General features: G+C 38.2%; 1 protein-coding gene across 2 annotated transcripts in view; it reads left to right on the forward strand.

Annotated features, from left to right (window-relative positions):
• The window catches only part of SEMA3C (semaphorin 3C), a 161,921-nt gene that overhangs the window by 1,248 nt on the left and 139,401 nt on the right, over window positions 1-21,272 (forward strand). For both annotated transcript variants that reach the window (XM_023638817.2, XM_023638818.2), the window contains exon 2: window positions 1,137-1,277. In XM_023638817.2, coding sequence (XP_023494585.1) covers window positions 1,175-1,277 — 103 coding nt within the window. In that variant the 5' untranslated portion in view covers window positions 1,137-1,174. The remainder of the gene's footprint in view (window positions 1-1,136; window positions 1,278-21,272) is intronic.

Genomic DNA, 21,272 nt, shown 5'->3' on the forward strand with positions numbered 1-21,272 from the left:
GGAAATGAACTTATAATTTTTGTTTAAAATGGCATTTTCACTTTAATCGTGCTTTTTCTTCTGTATTAATGAAGCTGTTTTTTCGCTTTTTAGTGGCATTTCTTTATTGAATAAAATTAAGATTTTAATTTTAAAAGCCACATGATATTGAAGATCAGCATTGTAACCTGTAAAAATGAATTTCTAGATTAAACTGTCGTGCCATCTTATTGTATAATTATGCTAAACTCAAAATGGTGGGATTTCTTTTATGGTCCTGAGTTTATTTTGCATCTTGTGGCCACTGATTACATGGTACCTGATCTTCCTTGGTATTCAGAAATTAGGTAATAACATGTATAAATTTTACAGCTACAGTTGCAAACAGTAATACTTGTCTCTCTGATTTATCTTTTGCAATTTTGACAGCCCACTTTGTGGTTGATTTATTTTGAATATGCACTGGGGGATACATGGTTTACTGGAGTGCTCAGGACTAGGTCATTGGTTTGAACTTGGCACGAGTCCATGGTTACCTCATCTGTATCATTATTTAACAGCTGCATGGTCATCTGTGTAAATTGGCAGATAACTGATTCGAGTGATTTTAGTGATCAAGGATTGAGCAGAGAGAGATTTATGTGTGGAAATCCCATTTCAGAGACCATACTCTGAAAGAGCTAATGCGTGTAGAAGTGTGTGGGTGCATGTGAATGTCCATGTGGGATTTTCTTCCTCCTACCATATTTATGGTGGAAAGAGTTTTCATCCACTAATGCCTATTGGTACCTTCTCAAGTCTTTTCAATGTAATATGATTTTTAGAGAGAAGATCAAGTTTAAATATTGGGTTTGCCTTTGGGAATCAATAACTTTTTTGGGCTGCTTTGTTCTGCCTTAATATTATCATTATTTTGCTGTAAGATGAAACAGTTTCTTTTTTGCAAAGACTTCCAGACCTGTGTGAATCAAGTTAGGATTTTTCAGGTCTGAGAAGCAAAGTTCCAGCACCTCCTACTGTTAGCAGGACAGAGAAGTTCATGTGTGTCTTTTGTGAATAGAGCTCTGTCTACTTTGCTGGGTTTGTGTGTGTAGGGGGAATGTGTGCTTCTCAAATGTGAAATGAATTATAACAAACTTGTTATCTCTCTTTGAAAGGTATTTTCCCTTGGGTATCAACTTGCAAATCTGAAGAAATGGCATTCCGGGCAATTTGCGTGTTGGTTGGAGCATTTGTTTGTTCTCTCTGTGTAAAAGGATCAACTCAGCCCCAAGCAAGAGTTTATTTAACATTTGATGGTAAGAAAGTTGATAAACACTCTGGGAAAAAATGTTATTTGAAGGCTTTTTTTCTTTCTTCTCCAGATTAAAAAATTAGTAAGTTAAAGACAGTAAAATCTTGTTGAGTATTGATTAATTTAAAAAATGTTTACTGGGCTGCTTTTTGGATGACATGGCTATTTTAAATGATTGGTTAAAAGACACAAAAGCCCTCTATTGCATCTTTTTATGAACATTCTTGGAGTATATTCTGCCCTTTTTAAAGTTTCTTCTGTGTTTGCATGTGTATGCCTGGGGAGATGAGGAGGAACTCAAAGCCTAGGATCTTAATAGTCACTTCATTTTGTGAGAAACAGCCCCTCTTTGCCAGTCCTCACCAGCAGAAAGAGCTACGCAGCTTTAATTACTGAAAAATTTTCCCAATAAGTTTTGAGCCCTAGCCTCAAACTGGCCTCTTCTTATGTTGTTCTAATGGTGTTCCTTTTGTTTCCACAAGGAGTTCCTGAGGTTGGCACCATCTCCTAATTAATTGAAAAGGACCTAAAAGAATAGTTGGAAATAAGCTTCTGATTGCTGTTGGGTACAGAGGTTATCTTCAGAGCTTAGGGAAACGAGTGTGATTTCAAATTTTCGCCAACGTGAAAGGTGTCAGGTCCTGTGAGGGAGTGGTTCACCAAGTGCGTGAGTGAGTTTTAATGTATGTCGTTCAGACGACTTACAGATGGTAATCGGTCAGTCACGTAACCCATTCTCATGGGACTAATGGGATAAGAAGTGGACTGGCAAGATCATCCTGTCAGTCAGGGTCATTTAGATTTTTATTTCTTCTTTCAGTTCTGTCTCCGCATGAACCTCAGTGTCAGTGGGCATATTTTTGTTTTCATTTGAGAAACGGTATACTCAGACTTTCCTATAGCAAAGTGTCTCTGAAACTCTCTTATCTTGAATTTCAAACAGCAGTATGACTGACGCTTATCAGTCAAATGGCTGGGCTTTTCTTTTCTTTCTTAACTCACCAAGTGCTTTCTCCAAGGTCATCTTAAGCACGGAGGGAGGGTTAGTTGGGACTTAGAGTGTGGGAGCTTCTAGATACCTCCTTAGGCGCTAAGCCAGGCGTTCCCCTGACACCCTGGCTGTCCACTTAAGTGGTGAGGAAGGGAAAAACAGGCCCTTTGAACTGTCCCTTTTTTTAAATTCCTAAAGGAGCTTGCTGTCTGCTCACACCTTTCCTCCCAAGTTGAAGACTATAAAATATCTAATTAAATAAAAAAGAAAGGCGCTAAGGATAGTACAGTGTCCCCCTATTTTCTGTATTTCTCTCAGCGTATAGAAAGATGCAGTGGTCTCCTAGATGAGGTGTCTGAATCTCTTCTCTGTGTTCCATGAAAGCTAACCAAACTTTTTTTATTCTAAACTTAACCCAAAATATGTTAAATATTAAAAACAATGTGTCACCAGGGATAAGTCAAGTCTATATTTGAGAAGACAATTAAAATTTATCTTTTACAGAGGAAATTAATTAATACAATCCTTTAAAACCAGACTTCAATACTATGTAGAGTGGTAACTGCTTTGTATGGAGTGACTGGAAGTTATGATGGGCTTTTAAATACTACATGTCTAATATTTTAAATGCTCTCAGACTTAAGACAGGTTCATGCGGAGTAAGACTGACATTAATTTATGACGAAGTAGAATACAGCATAATAAGGTAAGAATTGATTGATTTCAGATCAATCAATTCATCTGAATGTTCTATAATTCCAAGAGTCTTACTAGGAAATAATCAGACAGAGAGAATATCAGTGAGTTTGGATACCGTTTTAAAGAGATATGTCAACAGGGAGAATAAACTTAATGAATTCCACAATTTCTAAATTAGTACAAAAAGAAACCTCCAAAATGAACTATGTATTAGGCAAAGTTCCATAGGAAAAGTAACTTGGGTAAAAATAGTTGTTAAAATATATAAATTTTAGTCATTAATTTGTAGTCATTTTCATAAGAGGTTTGACTGTGTACCTGCTTGAGATGCCTATTCCAAATTTTTTATTATTTAAAGTTTCTCGTTGATTTTATGGTCACTCATCCCAGTATCCCACTGAGTAGGTTACTGAATTTCTTCCAGAATGGTTTAGTCTTGTGATCAAAATATAGATCTTTGTCCAAGGTTGACATGTATATAATTATATATTAATCTAAATGCGTATGAATATATACTTTCATTTATTTCATATTTTAGAACATCTATTACTATTTAGCAAATGAAAATCAGAAATTGGAAGGTGCTTTTGAGAAAATTCTGGTAATTTCGAGTTACATCGGGCAGAGGTCGTTTGCGTCTTGATGTTCTCTCATAATGACCTTGCCTCCTGGCTCGTGTGTCTTGGAATCTTGTGCGTCACTATGACTTGCTGCTCTGCCGGGCTCTCGGGTGGAGGTTGAGAAGAGTCCTCTCAGGCTTATGTCCCTAACAGTCCAGTGAGGAATCACAGTCAGTTTAAAGGTGTGTGAAACGAGGGGTCTGTCCTCCCATCCAGGGTCCGTCCCTTCTCCTTGTTGTGGAGTGATGGAGATAACATTGGGGAAACAGTGATTTACAGATTTGCCTTCCCTGTTGGTCTAGCGCAAGGTCAACCAGATGGTCATCACTCCTATGGGAGAATGCACTTCAGATGTTCTTAATGAGTTACATTTGTGCTAGCTAAATCTTGCGTGTTAAGAGAACTGTGGCTTCTTAGACAGCACGTTTTGTAACTTTTATAGTTCTCATTTTATGCCAAATAGCTTTTCCTATGAATATAAAGTTCATGCAGATGCTTTTTGTTTAAGTTGAATTTTTGCTGGAAAAAAATCCAATAGTTTGACAGACCCACATTTCATAGCATTATTGTCATTGTATTTTTTTCCTAGAAAATTGTTGGAATCTATAAGGGTCAGAGGGAAAGACAATGCTACATATCTAATAGACAAAACTTGTTTTGCTTACTAATATGCAATGGGAAGGTTTGTTAAAAAGAGTCTGCCTTCATCTGGCAGAGATGTTAGCATGTAGTATTTTACAAATTAAGGAATAAATACTTTATAATTTGATAAAAGATATCAGTTGCATGTAATTTTAAGAAAAGTTTCTGAGCTTCAGAAAAAATAGAAATATTGTCTATATTTGAACAGGTATAAAATGTTGCTGAGTTAAATGTGTGAAATATTGTTTCTGTTTAAAAATGAGGTAGATTCTTATAATAAGATTGCTTTCTCAGCTAGTAATTCAGCTTTTGAATCTAAGATGTTCAATTCATTGACGTGAAGTTATTCGCTCTATTAGCTTATTGTCCTCACTATGTCTATAGGGTCTGTAGTAATGTTTTGTTTTGTTTTTTATTAAGATAATGCTTGTTTATAATGTTTTGTAAATTGCATGTGCACATCATTATATTTCAGTTTCTGTATAGACTACATGGCGTTCACCACCAGCAGTCTAGCTTTCATCCATCACCATACAAATGTCCCCCATACTCCTTTCTCCTCCCCCTTCCCCTCTGTTCTCTGTATCTGTGTGTTTGTTGTTTATTTATTTTTTATCTTCCACGTATGAGTGAGGATAAAGAAGGTGTAGTAATCTTTAGTTCTGATATTGATAATTTGTGTCTGCTTCCTTCATGTTCTGACTGGTCTGTTTAGAGCTCAGTTTTTCCATTTTATTGATCTCTTGAAATAGCTTTTCATTTTGTTGTTTTTTTTCCTATTATTTTCTGTTTAATATTTCCTTGATTTATCCTCTAAAGTTCAGTTGTCTTGTTTCTTCTTGCTTTGTGTTTAATTTGCTCTTCTTCTTGGAACTTCTCAGTGTGGGAATTTAGGTCACTGGTTTGAGAACTTTTACTAATATAAGCTGTTATGCTATAGATTTCCTTTGAGACACTGCTTTTATTGTGATAAATATTTTGATAAAATGTGTTTTGACTTTCAATGGGTTCAAAATGTCTTCTCACTGCTCCTGTTATTTTTTTTCTTTTATCCATGGGTTATTTGGAAATATGTTGTGTAATTTACAAATGTTTGGGCATTTTTAATGTATGTCTCTGTTATGGATCACCAGTTTAGTTTCTTGTCAGAGAACATACGTCATATGCTTCTAATTCTTTAAAATTGATTTAAACTCGTTTTACAACAGGGAATGTAGTCTGTCTAGAGAAGAATGTGCGTTCTGCCGTGGTCGCACAGTGTTGCATTACTGCCAGTTAGATTCAGTCAGTTGATAGTTTGTGGTGTTTTCTATATCCTTACTGATTTTCTGTCTGCTTATTCTGTGAATTACTGGCAGAACAGGTTGAACTCTCCCACTATAATGGATTTGTCTGTTTCTCTTTTCAGTTCTCTCAGTGTTTGCTTGAAGTTTTTGAATTTCTGTTATTAGGTACTGAGGGTTTTGTCTCCTTAATTGATCTCTTTTCCATTTTGAAATATCCTTGATTATTCCTGGGAATAATCTTTGTTCTAAAAAGGATTTTGTCTGTATGTAACTTTTATCTTTTTTTTATAATGAAAAATACCGACAAAATTTTAGTTATAGTTAAGTGGGGAACATGTTCGTCGTGATTCCAATGGCCTCCGGGAAATTTTTATTAAAATGTTGGGAAATAAGTTTCAACAGACATATATTTTTATATATATGTATATAAATGTATGAACATTCGATTGGCAATGTGGTAAAGTAAGAACAGCATTTACATGGAAATGAAAATATCAGGGTTTTCAACCTGTGATTCTTCACTAATTAACTCTGGAATTTCATCAGAACCTCAGTTCCCCTAACCAGATAAAAAACAAATCAGACTACATTTTCTCTAAGACCTCTTCTTGCCCATGTAAATATATTACATGATATTTAAGCTGAATTTTGTGTTATAAATATCACCTCCTTCGAGGAAGTCTTCTAGGAGAATTCCCTTCGATGCTTTCCAGAACATTTTATATGAATGACCTGGGCAAGCGAACAACAAAGCTGGAGAAACAAGTTTCAAAACCTCATGGATTTCAGAGTCGTGCAAAACCAGTTTTAAATCATGGTTGCCTTCTGCTTTCTGGGTGTGCTTCATCTCCTCATCCAGGATTTGTCATCTGTAAAATGGGAATAACACCCTTCATAGAACTGTTTTGAAAATTAAATGAATGACGTTTGTAAAGTGTGTTGTGTGGTGTGTAGTGTGCATCCTGTGACAACACACAAGGGCTTGTGTCGGAGTTAGGGTTTGTAGATTTCTGTGGGGCAGAAGTGTGGTCTTCATTTGTGCTGCGATTACTTCCCCTCCACTTAGCATAGAGACTGATATTGGTTATTGCTCAATAAATGTGGAGTTAACGTAAATATTGATACCCCTTACCACTCCACCTCCCCACATAATAGAGCCTTGGTACACCACAACCACCCTTCAGTGGATTCTGATTAATTTAAAACAATGACAGATACTGGGTAGAATGCAACGGAATATTCGTTTCTTCATCATAGTGCTAGTATGTAACCAGCTGGAGAGAGGACTTTTTGTTACTTTGCCAACAGATGGCTTTAGGATCCATCCCCTGATACATAGCTGATGGTCAAGTGTTTTCTATCTACCTCCGAATTTTTTCCACATTATACACTAACAATGCAGTGTATTCTGGGAATTCAACTTTTAAATTAACCTTTTCTAGTTAATTCTCAATCTCCTTCTAATTATTGTTTCCTTCCCCAACAGACATTTCCCCTCTGTAAATTTTGGATATTTCCTGTCAGAGAGTTTTTGTGTGTTTTTATTAGGAGCCTAGTTTTCCAGTATTAGAGGGAAGAGGCCTCCTCTATACTCAGCCTTTCGTGGGGCCTTGACTGATGGCTGTTGGAGATGTTATCTTAATCCTTAATACCGTTGGCCTCTGTGAATGCTAGCATGCCTAGATATGTCTAAAATGTTAAAGTATTCATTGCCCCAAATGCGTTATTTTTTTAAGATTATTTTTTTGGTGAGGAAAATTGGCCCTGAGCTAACACCTGTTGCCAGTCCTCCTCTTTTTGCTTAAGGAAGATTAGCCCTGAGCTAACGTCTGTGCCTGTCTTCCTCTATTTTGTATGTGGGACGCCGCCTCAGCATGGCTTGATGAACGGTGTGTAGGTCTGCACGTAGGATCTGAACCCATGAACCCCAGGCTGCTGCAGTGGAGCACATGAACTTAACTGCTACGCCACTGGTCCGGCCCAAGATTTTTTTTTTTTAAGTCCTATTTTTTCTGATGAGCTTGAGCTTGATAAGAACCCAGTCTCTTTGGTTTACTTATGATCGTCATGGCATAAGCATGGCTCGAAGTTGTAGACAACTGTTGGCCACTCTTGGGGCATTTAAGAGTGTTGTAAACCTCACGAAGAGGGGTGTGTGGGATAGTTTCTGATCTATTTCTGCACCATGATGTGAAGAATATCTGTATAAATATGTCCATAGAGCTTTGTAAACAAAATAAAATACAAATAGAAATATATCTGTAGACATACCAAGCGTAGGTGATATGCATACACCTAAAGCAATGGCTATTAAATATTGTATTAGATTTTTTTCCCATGCCTGTGATGAGTAAATTGAAATGTATTCAGGAATATTTACTCTTTGGAATACTTTGTGTGTGAAGAAACTGATAGACCTTAATATTTGAATTGAGATTTAATTACTGGATTTGTTAATCTTACATGAGCTGATGAGGATATATATCAGGTTACTCAAGTAGCACAGTTCCTTGTTTGTATTTTAAGACTGGATATCAACTGCAATTCAGAAGTTAACTCACCCAGAACTACATGGCAGCTCTGCTTCTGATACCAAAGAAACAATAATTCACTCATGTGGGTGTTCGTCTCTATAGGACAAACCTCTGAGTTATCAGACATTACTTTTTAAGTAATCCTGATGAATACTGGATTACCGTTTTTGTTTATATGTTTTTAGGTCTGGTGAGATAATACCCTGAAATAAAGAGGTCGACTAGCACTCAGGTGCACCCAGGATCACACAGGCTCCACAAGCCTGAAGAGCATTTCACTGAACAGGCAGCGCCTGGCTCCACTTCATGTTTTCTTTGGGGTCAGAACTCTCATGAGTTGTCAAGGTGCCCATGGAAATATTTTAAAGCACTTGTGAAGCTATGACAGCACAAAAATAAATTCATTGATAGTTAAATGCATGGCAGAAAAGCCAATTGTCTGTGACTGCTATTGAGTCTTTGCTTGTATCGACTAGAACAGTAAAGACTCCTAACTGCTCTCACCTTGTTTAAGCTTGTGAGTAAATTGCCTAAAACTTAAAAGGAAAATGGCACCTAATAGATTAAGAGACTATAAAAGTTTCTACTGTTTGGATACATTTGTCCTTTGCTAATATTGGCCAATTTTCCAGCCCAAGGTTGAGTTTTTCATTTACATTTACATGAGCATCACCGTGGTTTAAGAGCGTAGAAATGTCAGTGTGAGTTGCATTGGAAAACAAGTATATTAACGGTAGAGACCTGTGTAGGGTTACCAGTTCTTTCTGTGATTTACTTTGTGATTCTTTTTGCCTTCTTACGGTGCTGAATTTTCTTTAATAAAGTTGTCAGTCTCCAGGTCATTGATAATATTTAAATGAAAGACGATGGCATTTGACAGACGTCCTTTAATATCTGCCTCATTTGACAAGAAGCTGAGTTAGTTAAACAGCACATGAAAGGACCCCTGTGGACTAGCGAGCTGAACCCCAAAGCTGAAGAATTGTATTGAACAATAAACTCCAAATAATAAATCGCCTCCTTATGAACACTGGTAGCATTAGCATGACAAGGCACATTTGCTGAGAAGAGTTTGTCTCACGGTTGCCTGAGAGATAAAAATAAAGCAGTGGTTCTTGATTTCTCCATTAATCTTGGAGAATGCTCACTCTGGTTATGTTGAATCTTCTGAAATATTTAGTTCTTGGGAAAACTTGTGTTACTCTAGTTTCTTTTCGTTCCCCTTCCGATGGTTTCAGTTAAATGACAATTAAGCATCTTAAATAACACCTGCATGTTTTCATGAACCCAAAGTCAACAAGGTATGTTGTGTGATTAAGAAGCTGTCTGCATTCTTCCCCCTGAGAGTGTCATAGAAATCAGGAAGGGAACCATGAATGCGAGTGTGAGCTGATGCTACCTAAACCTTAAGGAGCCTTAAGTAGAGCAGTGCTAAATTTGTGATACAAAGAGCAAGTTGAAACCGTCATAAAATACAACGGGAATAGAAGATGAGAAGAAATTGCCAAGAGATTCCATATGTCTATTTTCCTCTATAATATCTATTGGTATAGGACTCTAGTAGTCAAAATAAGACAAAATCCATTTCATAGCCTTGAATTGGAGGAAAGAAGCTTTATGTATTGCAAAGAATGTCTCTTGGAGATATTAGGATAGAAATGTGTTCCCTGGTATGCTGTAGATATTTTTAAAGAGATTTTTAGGAAAAAGTTGGAAACCCGAGTTTTCCTGTCATAAAAAAGTAATTCTTGTTCTAGGTGAGTTTTCTCAGATTCTAATAATCTTAATTCTGTTGCCACAAGCTGATGTTGTGATGGTAAGCGATTCCTGCAACTGGGGACAAGGAAAGGATGCTGTGGTGATCTGAAGTGAGAGGCATGAGCTCATGTGCCATGTTCATTGAGATCAATTCAAAGCAATACCATGAAAAAAAGTGTCATGTTCATGATTATCCATAGATATGTGTAGACATTTATGATTGAACTCTCCATCAAATGAAGATGGCGTAAGGAATGCTAGGTAGCTTATTTTAAATCTGCCGCATGTGGATCAAATATGTGATATGTTGATGTTCACACATGTGGAGAAAAAGTATTTGTTATACAGCCGTTCTTTGCGGTTTTGATAGAAAAACCTAGAACTCCAGATCTGCATTTTCCATTCTTCGTAGATGTATGCTACTGTTTTGTCTTCTGTGTTGCTAAAGTAGTTTTGGTAGTTTATCTGTATCTGTTGTAATAATCACTAACGTTCATATTGCCCTTGTGCCGGGCACTAACCTCAGTGTTTCATGTGATCTCATCTAATTCTCTAGTCATACTGTCAACAGGCATTATTTTTATCTTCGTGAATGGAGATACAGAGAAAGTAACTTGCCCGAGGTCACAGGCACGGAAGAGGACACGATTAAAACACAAGCGGTCAGACTCCAGAGCCATTTCCGTAGATGCTGCTAGTGTTAGTTTTAAGCTCCAAAAAACATCAAAATTAAAAGGATGTTTTTTCAGGAAGGCATTCTCTGAACTGGCTGTATCGTGTTAGAGGTGTCTAGTCCACCTTCACTTTTCTCTTAGAACATGAAGCTTTCCTGAAAATAAAGGAGGTAGTATTCATTCTCTACGCCAGCCCTAAATCCTCCTGTAATTTCAGCTTCATCAAGGGAAGGATGAGGGAGTTCCCCGGGAAGGTGTTTGTTGTGTTGCTGTGGGTGAGGCCTCCCTGTGGGCTGTGGGAGCGCGTCTGAGCTCAGGCAAAGGACAACTACAGAACGTTTATCAGTCACTCTCCTAGCCTCGCTGTGCCAGTTTATCAGAGTGTGTCTCCGTAAGCTCAGTGTGGCCTACTTCATCTTAAAGAGAAAAAGATGGATTCAGGTATTCTGTTTTATGGGTACCATTGCAGCGTCAACTAAATATAGCACTGAGACACACTCAATTTCCCATTTCCTAAATATCTTTTATATAACAAGGTGTAAAGAACTATTATTTAGGTTTTAGCTCCATTACTGTCAAAAAACAAAAGTTTTTTGAAGAAGAGAGCCGCAAGCTTTGGGCTCATCCCGGCAATCGGTGCCTCCTGCGTGTGCATTATGTGTTCCTGAGGACCTCTGTTGTAAGGAAAACAGATGTCAAACCAAGGTGCAGAGGGCTAGATGTTTCTGAGGCAGAATGTGAGCTGGTGAGAGGGCAGGTGGAGGCAGAGCAGGGCTGAGCCACGAGCTGGTCCAGGGCTGCCCCGGCCGCCGAGCCACGTTCTGAGCTGTTGAAGACGCAAGGATCTTCTACATTTCCAAGGGGCCTCCGTCGTCTGGACCCTGCCTTCTCAGTCAGTGGAAATCCACTGCCTTGAGCGCTCGACTATGATATGTCACTTCTGCAGAGTGCGTTTCCCCTTTTGGAGAATTTCCACGTGTTGTCTTGTGTGGTACAGGATGCCTATGAAGTGGTGGGTGTGGAGGCCCAGAGAGGCCACGTGTCTTGGTGGAAGACCTACAGGTTGATGGTGGCAGAGCCAAGACCAGAAAAGGGAAATTAGATCAAAAGAGGAAAATTAATTGTGAGCTGTCCTTGTAGAGAATCAGATACTCTGCAGATGACTGTTACAAAATCTGGAGAAAGGCCAGGCCATTCATATGAGTATTAACAAATTTCCCCCATGCTATTTGCTTCACAGAGTATGCACAACCCTCTGGCTTTAATATACCTTGAAGTGTTAATTAATGACTGATTTTTAGCAATAATTTATAGAATATTATATGTCAGACTTTAAATATATTTAACACCACATTAGAAATGCCTGTACATTCTCTTTCAAAAGATAGAGGCAATTCATAAATACCAAAAATTCACATTTTTATTTGTCTCTGATTCACGTAGATTAATGAACCTACTTTCCGTGTCTTGCCTTTCTCAAGTTACTGATCTATAGTCAAGAGTTTCATTTGATGTGCTGTGTGCACCAGGATCCCATTTTCCCCTTCTTCAGTCCCTAATATATATAATATATTTTACAGAATATGTGTGTTCTGCAGTATAATTTTACAGAAGATAATTGCTGTTCCTCCAAGAAGAGGGTCACACTGCTGACCTCACAAAAAGAAAGCTTGAGTCTCTGTAGGAGTAACAGTGCTAAAAAAGTGGCTGCTGAATTCTTTCATGAAAAACATTATTTTAAAATTGAGGGATGATTGCCATACAGCGTTACATTGGTTTCAGCTGTACAACATCGTAATTTGACATTTGTGTGCGTTGCGAAACGGTCGCCATAATAAGTCTAGTTACTGTTGGTCACCGTACAGAGTTAGGACAATATTCTTGGCTATATTTCCAGTGTTGTACTTATTTATTCTATAACTGTAAGTTTGTGCCTCTTACTCCCTTTCACCCATTTCTCTTCCTTCCTAGTCTCCCTCCTCTCTGGCAGCTACCAGTCTGTTCTCTGTCTGCGTCCAGGTTTGGTTTGGTTTTGTTTTTTGGATTTCACATATAAGTGAAATCATGCTGTATTTGTCTTTCTCTGTCTGATTTATTTCACTCAGCATAATGCCCTCAAGGTCCATCTGTGTTGTTGCAAATGGCAGGATTTCATTCTTTTTTATGGGCGAGTAGTATTCCCATCATATATATATATATATATATACACACTGCATATTTTTTATCCATTCATCCATTGATGGGCACTTAGGTTGTTTCCATATCTTGGCTATTGTAAGTATTGCTACAATGAACATAGAGGTGCATATAGCTTTTTGAATTAGTTTTTTGTTTTCTTTGGATAAATACCCAGAAGTGGAATTGTTGGATCATATGTTAGTTCTATTTGTAATTTGTTGAGGAACCTCCATGCTGTTTTCCACAGTGGCTGCACCAGTTTACTTTCCCACCAACAGTGCAGGAGGGTTCCCTTTTCTCCACATCCTTGCCAACACTTACTGTCTTTTTGATAACAGCCGTTCTGACAGGTGTAAGGTCAGATTTGCATTTCCCTGATGATTAGTGATGTTGAACATCTTTTCATGTGCCCGTTGGCCACTTGTATATCTTCTTTGGAAAAACGTCTGTTCAGGTCCTCTGCCCATTTTTTCATTGGATTGTTTTTTTGATGTTAAGTGGTATGAATTCTTTACACATTTTAGATATTAATCCCTTATCAGATGTATGATTTGCAAATATCTTCTCCCATTCAGTAGGTTGCCTTTTCGTTTTGTTGATGCTTTCCTTTGCTCTGCAGAAGCTTTTTAGTTTGCTTTAGTCTCATTTGTTTATTTTTGCTTTTGTTTCCCTTGCCTTTGGAGCCAGGTCTAAAAAACATCGCTAAGACTGCTGTCAAGGAGCTTTTTGTTGTGAGTGCAGTTGAGTTGATTCTGACTCCTAGCCAGTCTGTGTACAGCAGAGCAGAACCCTGCCAGGGCTTTGTTCACCATTCTCTCACCTTCTGGCTGCTGTTAATCGTTTTCCATGGCCAGTTTTTTTGGAAGTGGGTGGCCAGGTCCTTTTTCCTAGTCTGTCTTAGTCTGGAAGCTCCACTGAAACCTTTCTGCCATAGGTGACCCTGCTGGTGTTTGATGGTGCAAGATAATGTGCCAGCTTCATTCTTTTGCCTGCGACTGTCCATTTTTCAAACCACCATTTAATGGAGTGACTGTCCTTTCTTCGTTGTATGTTCTTGTCTCCTTTGATGTAAATTAATTGACCATATATGTGAGGGTTTATTTCTGGGCTCTCTATTCTGTTCCATTGATCTGTGTGTCTGTTTTTGTGCCAGTACCATGCTGTTTTGAGTACTACAGCTTTGTAATGTAGTTTGAAATCAGGGATCATGATGCTTCCAGCTTTGTTCTTCTTTTTCAAGGTTGTTTGGCTGTTCAGGGTCTTCCGTGGTTCCATACAAATTTTAGAATTACTTGTTCTAGTTCTGTGAAAAATGCCATTGGAATTTGATAGGGATTGCATTAAATCTGTAGATTGCTTTGGGTAGTATGGACATTTTAACAATGTTAATTTTTCCAATCCATGAGCGTGGAATATCTTTCCATTTATTTGTGTCTTCTTCAGTTTCTTTCATCAGTTTCTTACAGTTTTCAGGGTACAAGTCTTTCACCTCCTTGGTCAAATTTATTCCTGGGTATTTTATTCTTTTTGATGCAATTGTGAATAGGATTGTTTTCTGATTTCTCATTCTGATAGTTTGTTGTTAGTGTATAGAAACAGATATTTGTATAATAATTTTGTATCTTGCAACTTTACTGAATTTATTTATTAGTTCTAACAGTTTTTTGGTGGAGTCTAGCATCATGAAAAACATCTTTCCTTAGTATAGAATTTCACTTTCTAAGGATAGAGTCAATTATGGAGGGGGGATATATATGTGAGTAAAAAGAGCAGCACTGTCTACACACACACACACACACACACACACACACGACGCCTGCTCTATGAGTAAAGATCCGTTCTATCTCAATACCAATTTGGTCTTTCCTAAGTGAATATTCTCTTTTAAATGCATATACCAAAAACTGAGAAGTCATAAAAAAGCTATTATATTCTTGGTATCATTTTAAATGTGTTATTTCTATGTTTTTACCTTACAATTTCAAATACCACAAATTTATAATACAGTAATTGGATAATTAGCTTGGCGAACACTTTAGTACTTAAATTGCTACTGTAACATTTAGATGTATGGTAACAGCTTGGTGCAAGTGGGCTGAGGAACAGAACAGGGCACTCTGTGACTTAACGTGTTTGAGCGTTGCCTCCCTCCCCTTGCTGATGGCTGGTAAGAGTGGGATCACAAGGGCTTGCTGAATAGCAGCCTGTCAGAGAGAGGTAATGCACTTTTAGTACATGTAACAGGAGTGCGCTGGAAGTGAACTGGGCGATCCTATGTAAAGGCACTGTAAAATGCACACCTAACCTTGTTCACTACGTTTTGCCCCTTTAACAGCCAGTGGAGTCTTGCAACCCAAGTTGCTGTGTTACTATAGTTAGCATCGATCGCCGAGGAGTTAGCGAGTTCCATTTATAGCATGTGAAACATAATCTTTCCTTATGTGCTTCTGTTTTCTGAAATCTTCTTTTCACAAAATTTAGATTAGAAAAGACCTTTTCTCTTTTGTGAGTAGACAGAACTTTGTATAAACTGTGTGAAGTGCACCAAGAGGGCGGGCGCTTCGTTCATTACTGAAATTTGATAATGAACACAGGGGATCCGAAGATTTGACACAGCACGAACAAAATTAGAAACTGAGAGTAAGGGGAGTGGAAGCCCCTGGTGTTCCTGACCTTGCTTATTTGGGTCAGGTACAAGTAGTGTATGTGGCCTTGGAGTCTCTTGAATGATTGAGACTATTACATGTAAAAACACAATTCCAATGGAACTGTAATTCTAAACACAGGGACCTGTTTAATGAATAAGTCAGTAGTAGGAAAGTCATTTTAAAATTGGCTTGTATAAAATAAATCATTTTTATTGAATTTCGTTATGGAATTAGAGTTATGTCTATATGTACATAAATCATTCAATAGGCCGAATTGAAAACTTGTAATAAAGAAACTTAAGATGATGACCAGGCTTGTAGAAGTTTTGATGATATGATGTGGTGAATATTTTGGAGCTCTTTTTATAACTTTTTCACTCTCTTAAATATATACTGTCATAATTCAAGAAAAAACAAGACCTCATGACTTAAATTATCCTTTCATTTGAAAAGACTTGCTGGATAATTTATTTTGTGTCAGTTGCCAGTAAAAGCCTTAAGCATTCCCTAAACATTATCGACCTAGTTCTGTATTCCCACTTAAACATTATGGCGTCATAATGGTGCGGACCTGGGAAGAGACTGAAGTCTCATTGCTATTAATACACAAATCTGGGTTTAAGTAGAAGCCTCTTTCTGGCATCAAGGCTTCAACTTTTGTTGGTCCATCCAGCCAGCTTGTCGCTCCATAAATTCAGGCTCATGGGGTATTTTCGTTCTTTTCTTTTCCCTGAACAGTAATACTCAGAACATTCCAAGAGACCAGAACATTGAGCTGGAATAAAACAATGAGTGTATTATCATCACCAAAAGAGCATTTTGAGTTTTATTAGAAGAAACCAATTAGGATGTTGTTTTCAAGCCCAGGGCTTGGCACGGCTTCAGAAGGTTACTTTCCAGAGTCGAGCAGGGTTTAGCTGGCACGGGGGGCCGAGCTTTAGCTTGGGGTCTTGACAGCTTAAAAACATGCAATTGGGATTTTTTCTTTAAGCTGATTCTCTTAAAAGCCATGCTTCCTGCCACTGTTCAACATAATTGCATCAATTCCATTTTCCTGCCGATAGGACTGGTGTGAAAACCCAATTATGTATAATTTTTTCTGGGGGATCTGATAATGCGTAGGTCCTGTGCCGTTGTGTTCTTATTTCAATATCTAAAGAAGGGTAAATGAAGAGATCTTTATGATACTATTATATAGTTTGATTATTCATTTAATTATATTGACTGCAGTGGGATAAGCAGTTTTCTATTACAGGAGCAAAAGAACGGTCAATAGACTATGTTTTGTCAAAGGAAAAAGCACCTCATGTCACTTTGCTCAGAATAATAAAATATTCTGATTTCACGTGAAAGGAGATGATTGCCTCTCTCCTTATTATGTCTGTAATATCTTTGTCTCTTTTTTAATGTGTTTATTTTTAACAGTTTGTCTTCATGGAATCTTTTACCATGATCTGTATTGGTTTGCTTCATCTCGTATCTTTCTACTTTTCTGATATGTATTTGATGCTTTTCTATGCATAGAGTTATGTACAGATATTTCAGATATTAAAAGTGTAAGATATACTTACCTTGCATTTATTTTCTTTGCATCCCCTCTTTGGTTTTTCTTCTTCTTTAATCGAAGTGAGAAAAAGATTGTCAAGCTGAGCCTGGAATTTCCATGAGATGGAGAAAACCTCAGGGCTCAGGTGCTGTTGGAGTACAGTAGGAATCGAGTTAAAGTGGCCTGGAGTTAAGATGTGCATTTGTTTGTGCTTTGAAAATGAAACTCAGTGCCATAAGCACTTACGTGAAATTACCTTTGAAAGAAATACTGTCTTTGGTTTCCAAATTTTACAATAAATGTTTGATACTAAGGCAGAATTTTAAAACCTTTTCTGAAATTGCTTCTGGGAAAAAATACATATATTAGATTTTTAATAACTAAGGATAAATTTGCCAAGGTGCATTAAGAGCGTAGACATTTTTCAAGGTATGTGAGTATCTCTGTTAAAGCTCCAGCAGTATAAATTATGTTCACCTTAAAGTGGAAGCCAGAAAATCTGGTTAGAATTGATTCTTGGCAAATTATGGGTCAATATGAGAAAAAGCTTTTAGGCTTTTGTAAAGAATGTTGTGTCCATCTGTCTCTTATTCCTTTGCTCCCCTCTCATGCGCCTTACTTGAGACAGATTCGGTTATTACTCAATTAAAGAGACCAAATTCACAAATATTTTGGATTGCCCACCTTGTGCAATGTTGTGTTGCATCCATAGGTACAAGGAGGAGGATGGCGTCCTCCCCTTGGTGACCAGCTGTTGTAGGTGACAAGGTAGGCCGACTGCATAAATAACTATTACACCAGGCACAACCTGATGTGTTCCATAAAAGTGGCACAAACACCTCATAGAAGAGGCCAGTTTTGAAATAAAAATATTATCTGAAATTGGCTTAGAATATTGTCTTTAAACCCATCAGGGACATTAATCATTCTGCTGACAGGGATTACAGTTTTTATCATGCCTGTAAACTGGGTTGAGAGGGGAGTTCTCTTGGAATGCCCAGGCACAGGTTGTGCACTTAACCAATGGTCTCCAAGCCTCTGAGGCAAAGACGTTTTGCTGGGTTTTGTTTCGGTGTTTACCTCCGATTTCCCAGCAGTCTTGTGACTATACAGAATCATGACCGCCTGACTGATCAGTTGACAAACAGCTTGACTCCAGTTTGCCAGATTGTCTTCAGATGTCCAGGGCATTAAAAATCCTCAACTGTCTATAGAGGTCGGGGGGTAGGGGGCTGTTTTTAGAATCCTCTCCATTTCTCAATTTCCTAACCTCTTGTTTCTTCTCTCTCTCCCTCTGTCCCCCCCCCCCCCCACACACACACACAATCTGGGCCATATTTGAGGGATAGAGCAAAGGCATGAAGGAGCCTGTCTTAAATATCAGAGGTTCAAATATTTAGTCTTCAGAAACATCTTTCAAGCCCCAGTGATTCTGCGTCAGAGTTCAGAGCTCCTTTCTCAGGGCTTTCACTCCATCATTAGGCTACAAGGCAGAAGAAATTAGACCAGGGAAAAATTTCTAATTCTGAGTTTTTTGGATGACTGATAAGGGTAAACCCAAGACCTTAGAACAGTGACTCTGAATGTTGTCTACACGTTAGTCACCTGGGAGCTTTAAAATCCCGATGCCAAGGCCACACCCTGACCACATAGGGCAGTATGTGTAGGAAGGGGGTGCAGAAACTAGTGTTTTTACACTACCCAGGGGGTTCCGGTCTGCAGTTATGTTTCAGAACCACTGCCTCCAAGTCCCGAAGGTTCAGTTTCTGTTGGAGAACGTGAATCTCCGGGGAACTCCTTTCAACAATGGAAGAGAACTCTACAGTCTATTGCTGTAACCCATTTCCAAAGTTTAGAGTCTTTGCTAAACATTGAAATTTAGCCCCTTTACTCAGCCACTGAGATTTTCAATGTCAGAGAAATCATCCTTAGTGTAGCCACATCCAGCTTGAGTGTTGACAACCCATTGAGAGAACAAGTCCCTGTCACTCATTTCTCTGCAAATATGAGGATCCACTCAAAGCTGTGGCCTAGAAAATCATGCTCTGTTTCCTGTTTCCTTCGTATTCTGAAATGTAGGGGCATCTCAGTGAGATTCTTGACAACCTAAGCTGCGTCTTGGTTTAGGTGACCTCATAAGGCCCAGCATGGAGCCTGGTGCTCAGATGGTTAAATAAGAGATGTGTAGTGGATACCCTCTCATAGATGGTTTCATTGGGAGGTGCTTTGTGTCCAGTTGTCGGATAGCAGACTCTAGGAGGTGAAGAGGCCCTATATATAGTGGTGGTAGTGGTGGGGAAAGTGGGAGCAGACGTAAGACAGGGAAGGTGTGTTTTCAGTAAAAAATTTAACCTGCCGTAATGACAGCAGGTCCTGGTCCTTTTGGTACATCATTCTTTTTCCAGACTCTTTAATGATGTACGATGCAAAGTGGATGCTTAATAAACACTTGAAAATTAAAGAATGAATGAATTATATCTGCACACACAATTTTAAAGCATGGAGGGAAACAGAACGAGGTCTGAAAGCTCTGTGTTCCAGGATCATAAGGTGTCAGTAATCTAAAGAGGCCTTTCTTAGTACGCTTAGAACCTTCTTAGCAAATCACCTTCGTTTAGGTTTCTGTCCTTGTACTGTCATCCTACTGTTGTCATGTAGGCAGGAGAGCCAGGGTTAGTGGCTTTCATTAGCTTATGAAACATTTCTGTGTAATTACAGTCAAAGAATTTCTGGAGAAAAATACTGTGTGTGGGGTTATGAGGTAGAAATAAACCAGTCAATCTCATAGGCAGGTTGATAATAAACAGGACACAAGTTGAGTACTTTGGGCCTTTGAAAATGTCCATATTGACTGTAAAGGATTTGTCATGTTTACTTGCTCTTATTAAAAAGACGTGAATTAAAAACTTTACGTGGCCGTTGTCGAGAGCTTTATGGTCTAAGTTTCAGTGCATCAATGCGATGTCTTTCATTAGATGAAACAAAAAATTCTGTTTTTGTGGAAGTTTAACAGCTTAGTATAATGCACAATATGCCTAATATGGGAAAATTCAGAAAAACAGATTTTGCTCACTGGATGCAGTTTAGGAAGGAGAAGAAAACCAGACAGCTGTCTGATTACACGAAACAGCATGTGGTATTCTAGGACATTGCCTGCTTTTAGGATTCCAGTCACAACAAACTAAGATTTCATTGTTTCCAGGCTTCACCTATCACTTTATTGATTGATCTTTAATGGAAGATGTATGTCTTGTCTTTGAAAGAACGAATTGGATTTCGGGTGCTCCTGTTGTTTGGGAATTGGTAGCAAGTCTTGCAGGGTATATAGACAAAGCGAAGTAATTGAGGAACTGACAACTAAGAAATAAATGCTTGAACTGTTTCCAGGAGTAAAATACCAAATCTAGCTTAGTATACTCTAACAACACAACTCCATGTGTGTCAAAATGCAAATTTCACAACTGTATTTCCCTGAATGGTACAAAAAAAATCGCTGTGCTGAATGGAAATTACTTTTGTAAAATACTAAGATAGCCACATTGGTAAACTGTAGGGTCATGAGTCAAAGGTAGTCTTTATTTGTCATGGAATATTTCACTTGTCATTTATTGTTTTAGAGTATCGCTGATAAAACCCAAATCCTATTTAATTTTAACTTGACCATTGGAAAAGTTGGTTTGCTTTCTTCTAATAGTCAGCTTCCTAATTCATTTCTGGAGTCCATCCACCATCATGAAGTGCTGTAATTGCTTGTATTCCTTGCTGCCCTCTTCAGCAGGGAGAACCGTGACTCATTTCCCCACCCAATTACACCAGAACTGTTCAGAACTGTTCAGTACAAAATGAGGTGTTATAGCACAATATTTTCCAATTTATTTGTAAGCTGCTTAGGCAATATATGCAACATCTCCTATTCTAGGAGCAGACTGAAACACAAATTACACATTTTCCATGGCTCCTTCTTGGCTCTGTGTTATCTCCGTAGTAAAGAGGGAAAAAGTGATGGAGTATGTATAGTGCAATGCAATAAACTAGTCATGAAAGAACGATGCTTTACAAATTCGTTTGGAATGTAAGGGGCTGTATTTGCTTATATTTAATGGGTGATTTACAGGACAGTAGTGAATAGGCCCTCCTGACTATTATCTTTGCCTGGTTTAATCCAAAATGGGAACAATTGATTCTGTTTTGCACAGCCTCCACTAGCAAAGACAAATATACAGCCTGGGTCGGGCCCAGGAGCAGATGGCCTGGGTCTGAAATCCTGCTCCACCACTTAGAACCCTGGAACTCATGGCAATTCCCTCAGCTTCCCTAAACATTATTTACTAGGCTATAAAATAAGGATAAGTTAGCTCCTTCTTGATAATATGATTGTGAATGTTAAATGAGGTAACATGTAGAACACTTAGCGAGACATGAC

This window comes from Equus caballus, chromosome 4 (assembly GCF_041296265.1).
Source record: "Equus caballus isolate H_3958 breed thoroughbred chromosome 4, TB-T2T, whole genome shotgun sequence".
Classification (NCBI taxonomy): domain Eukaryota; kingdom Metazoa; phylum Chordata; class Mammalia; order Perissodactyla; family Equidae; genus Equus; species Equus caballus.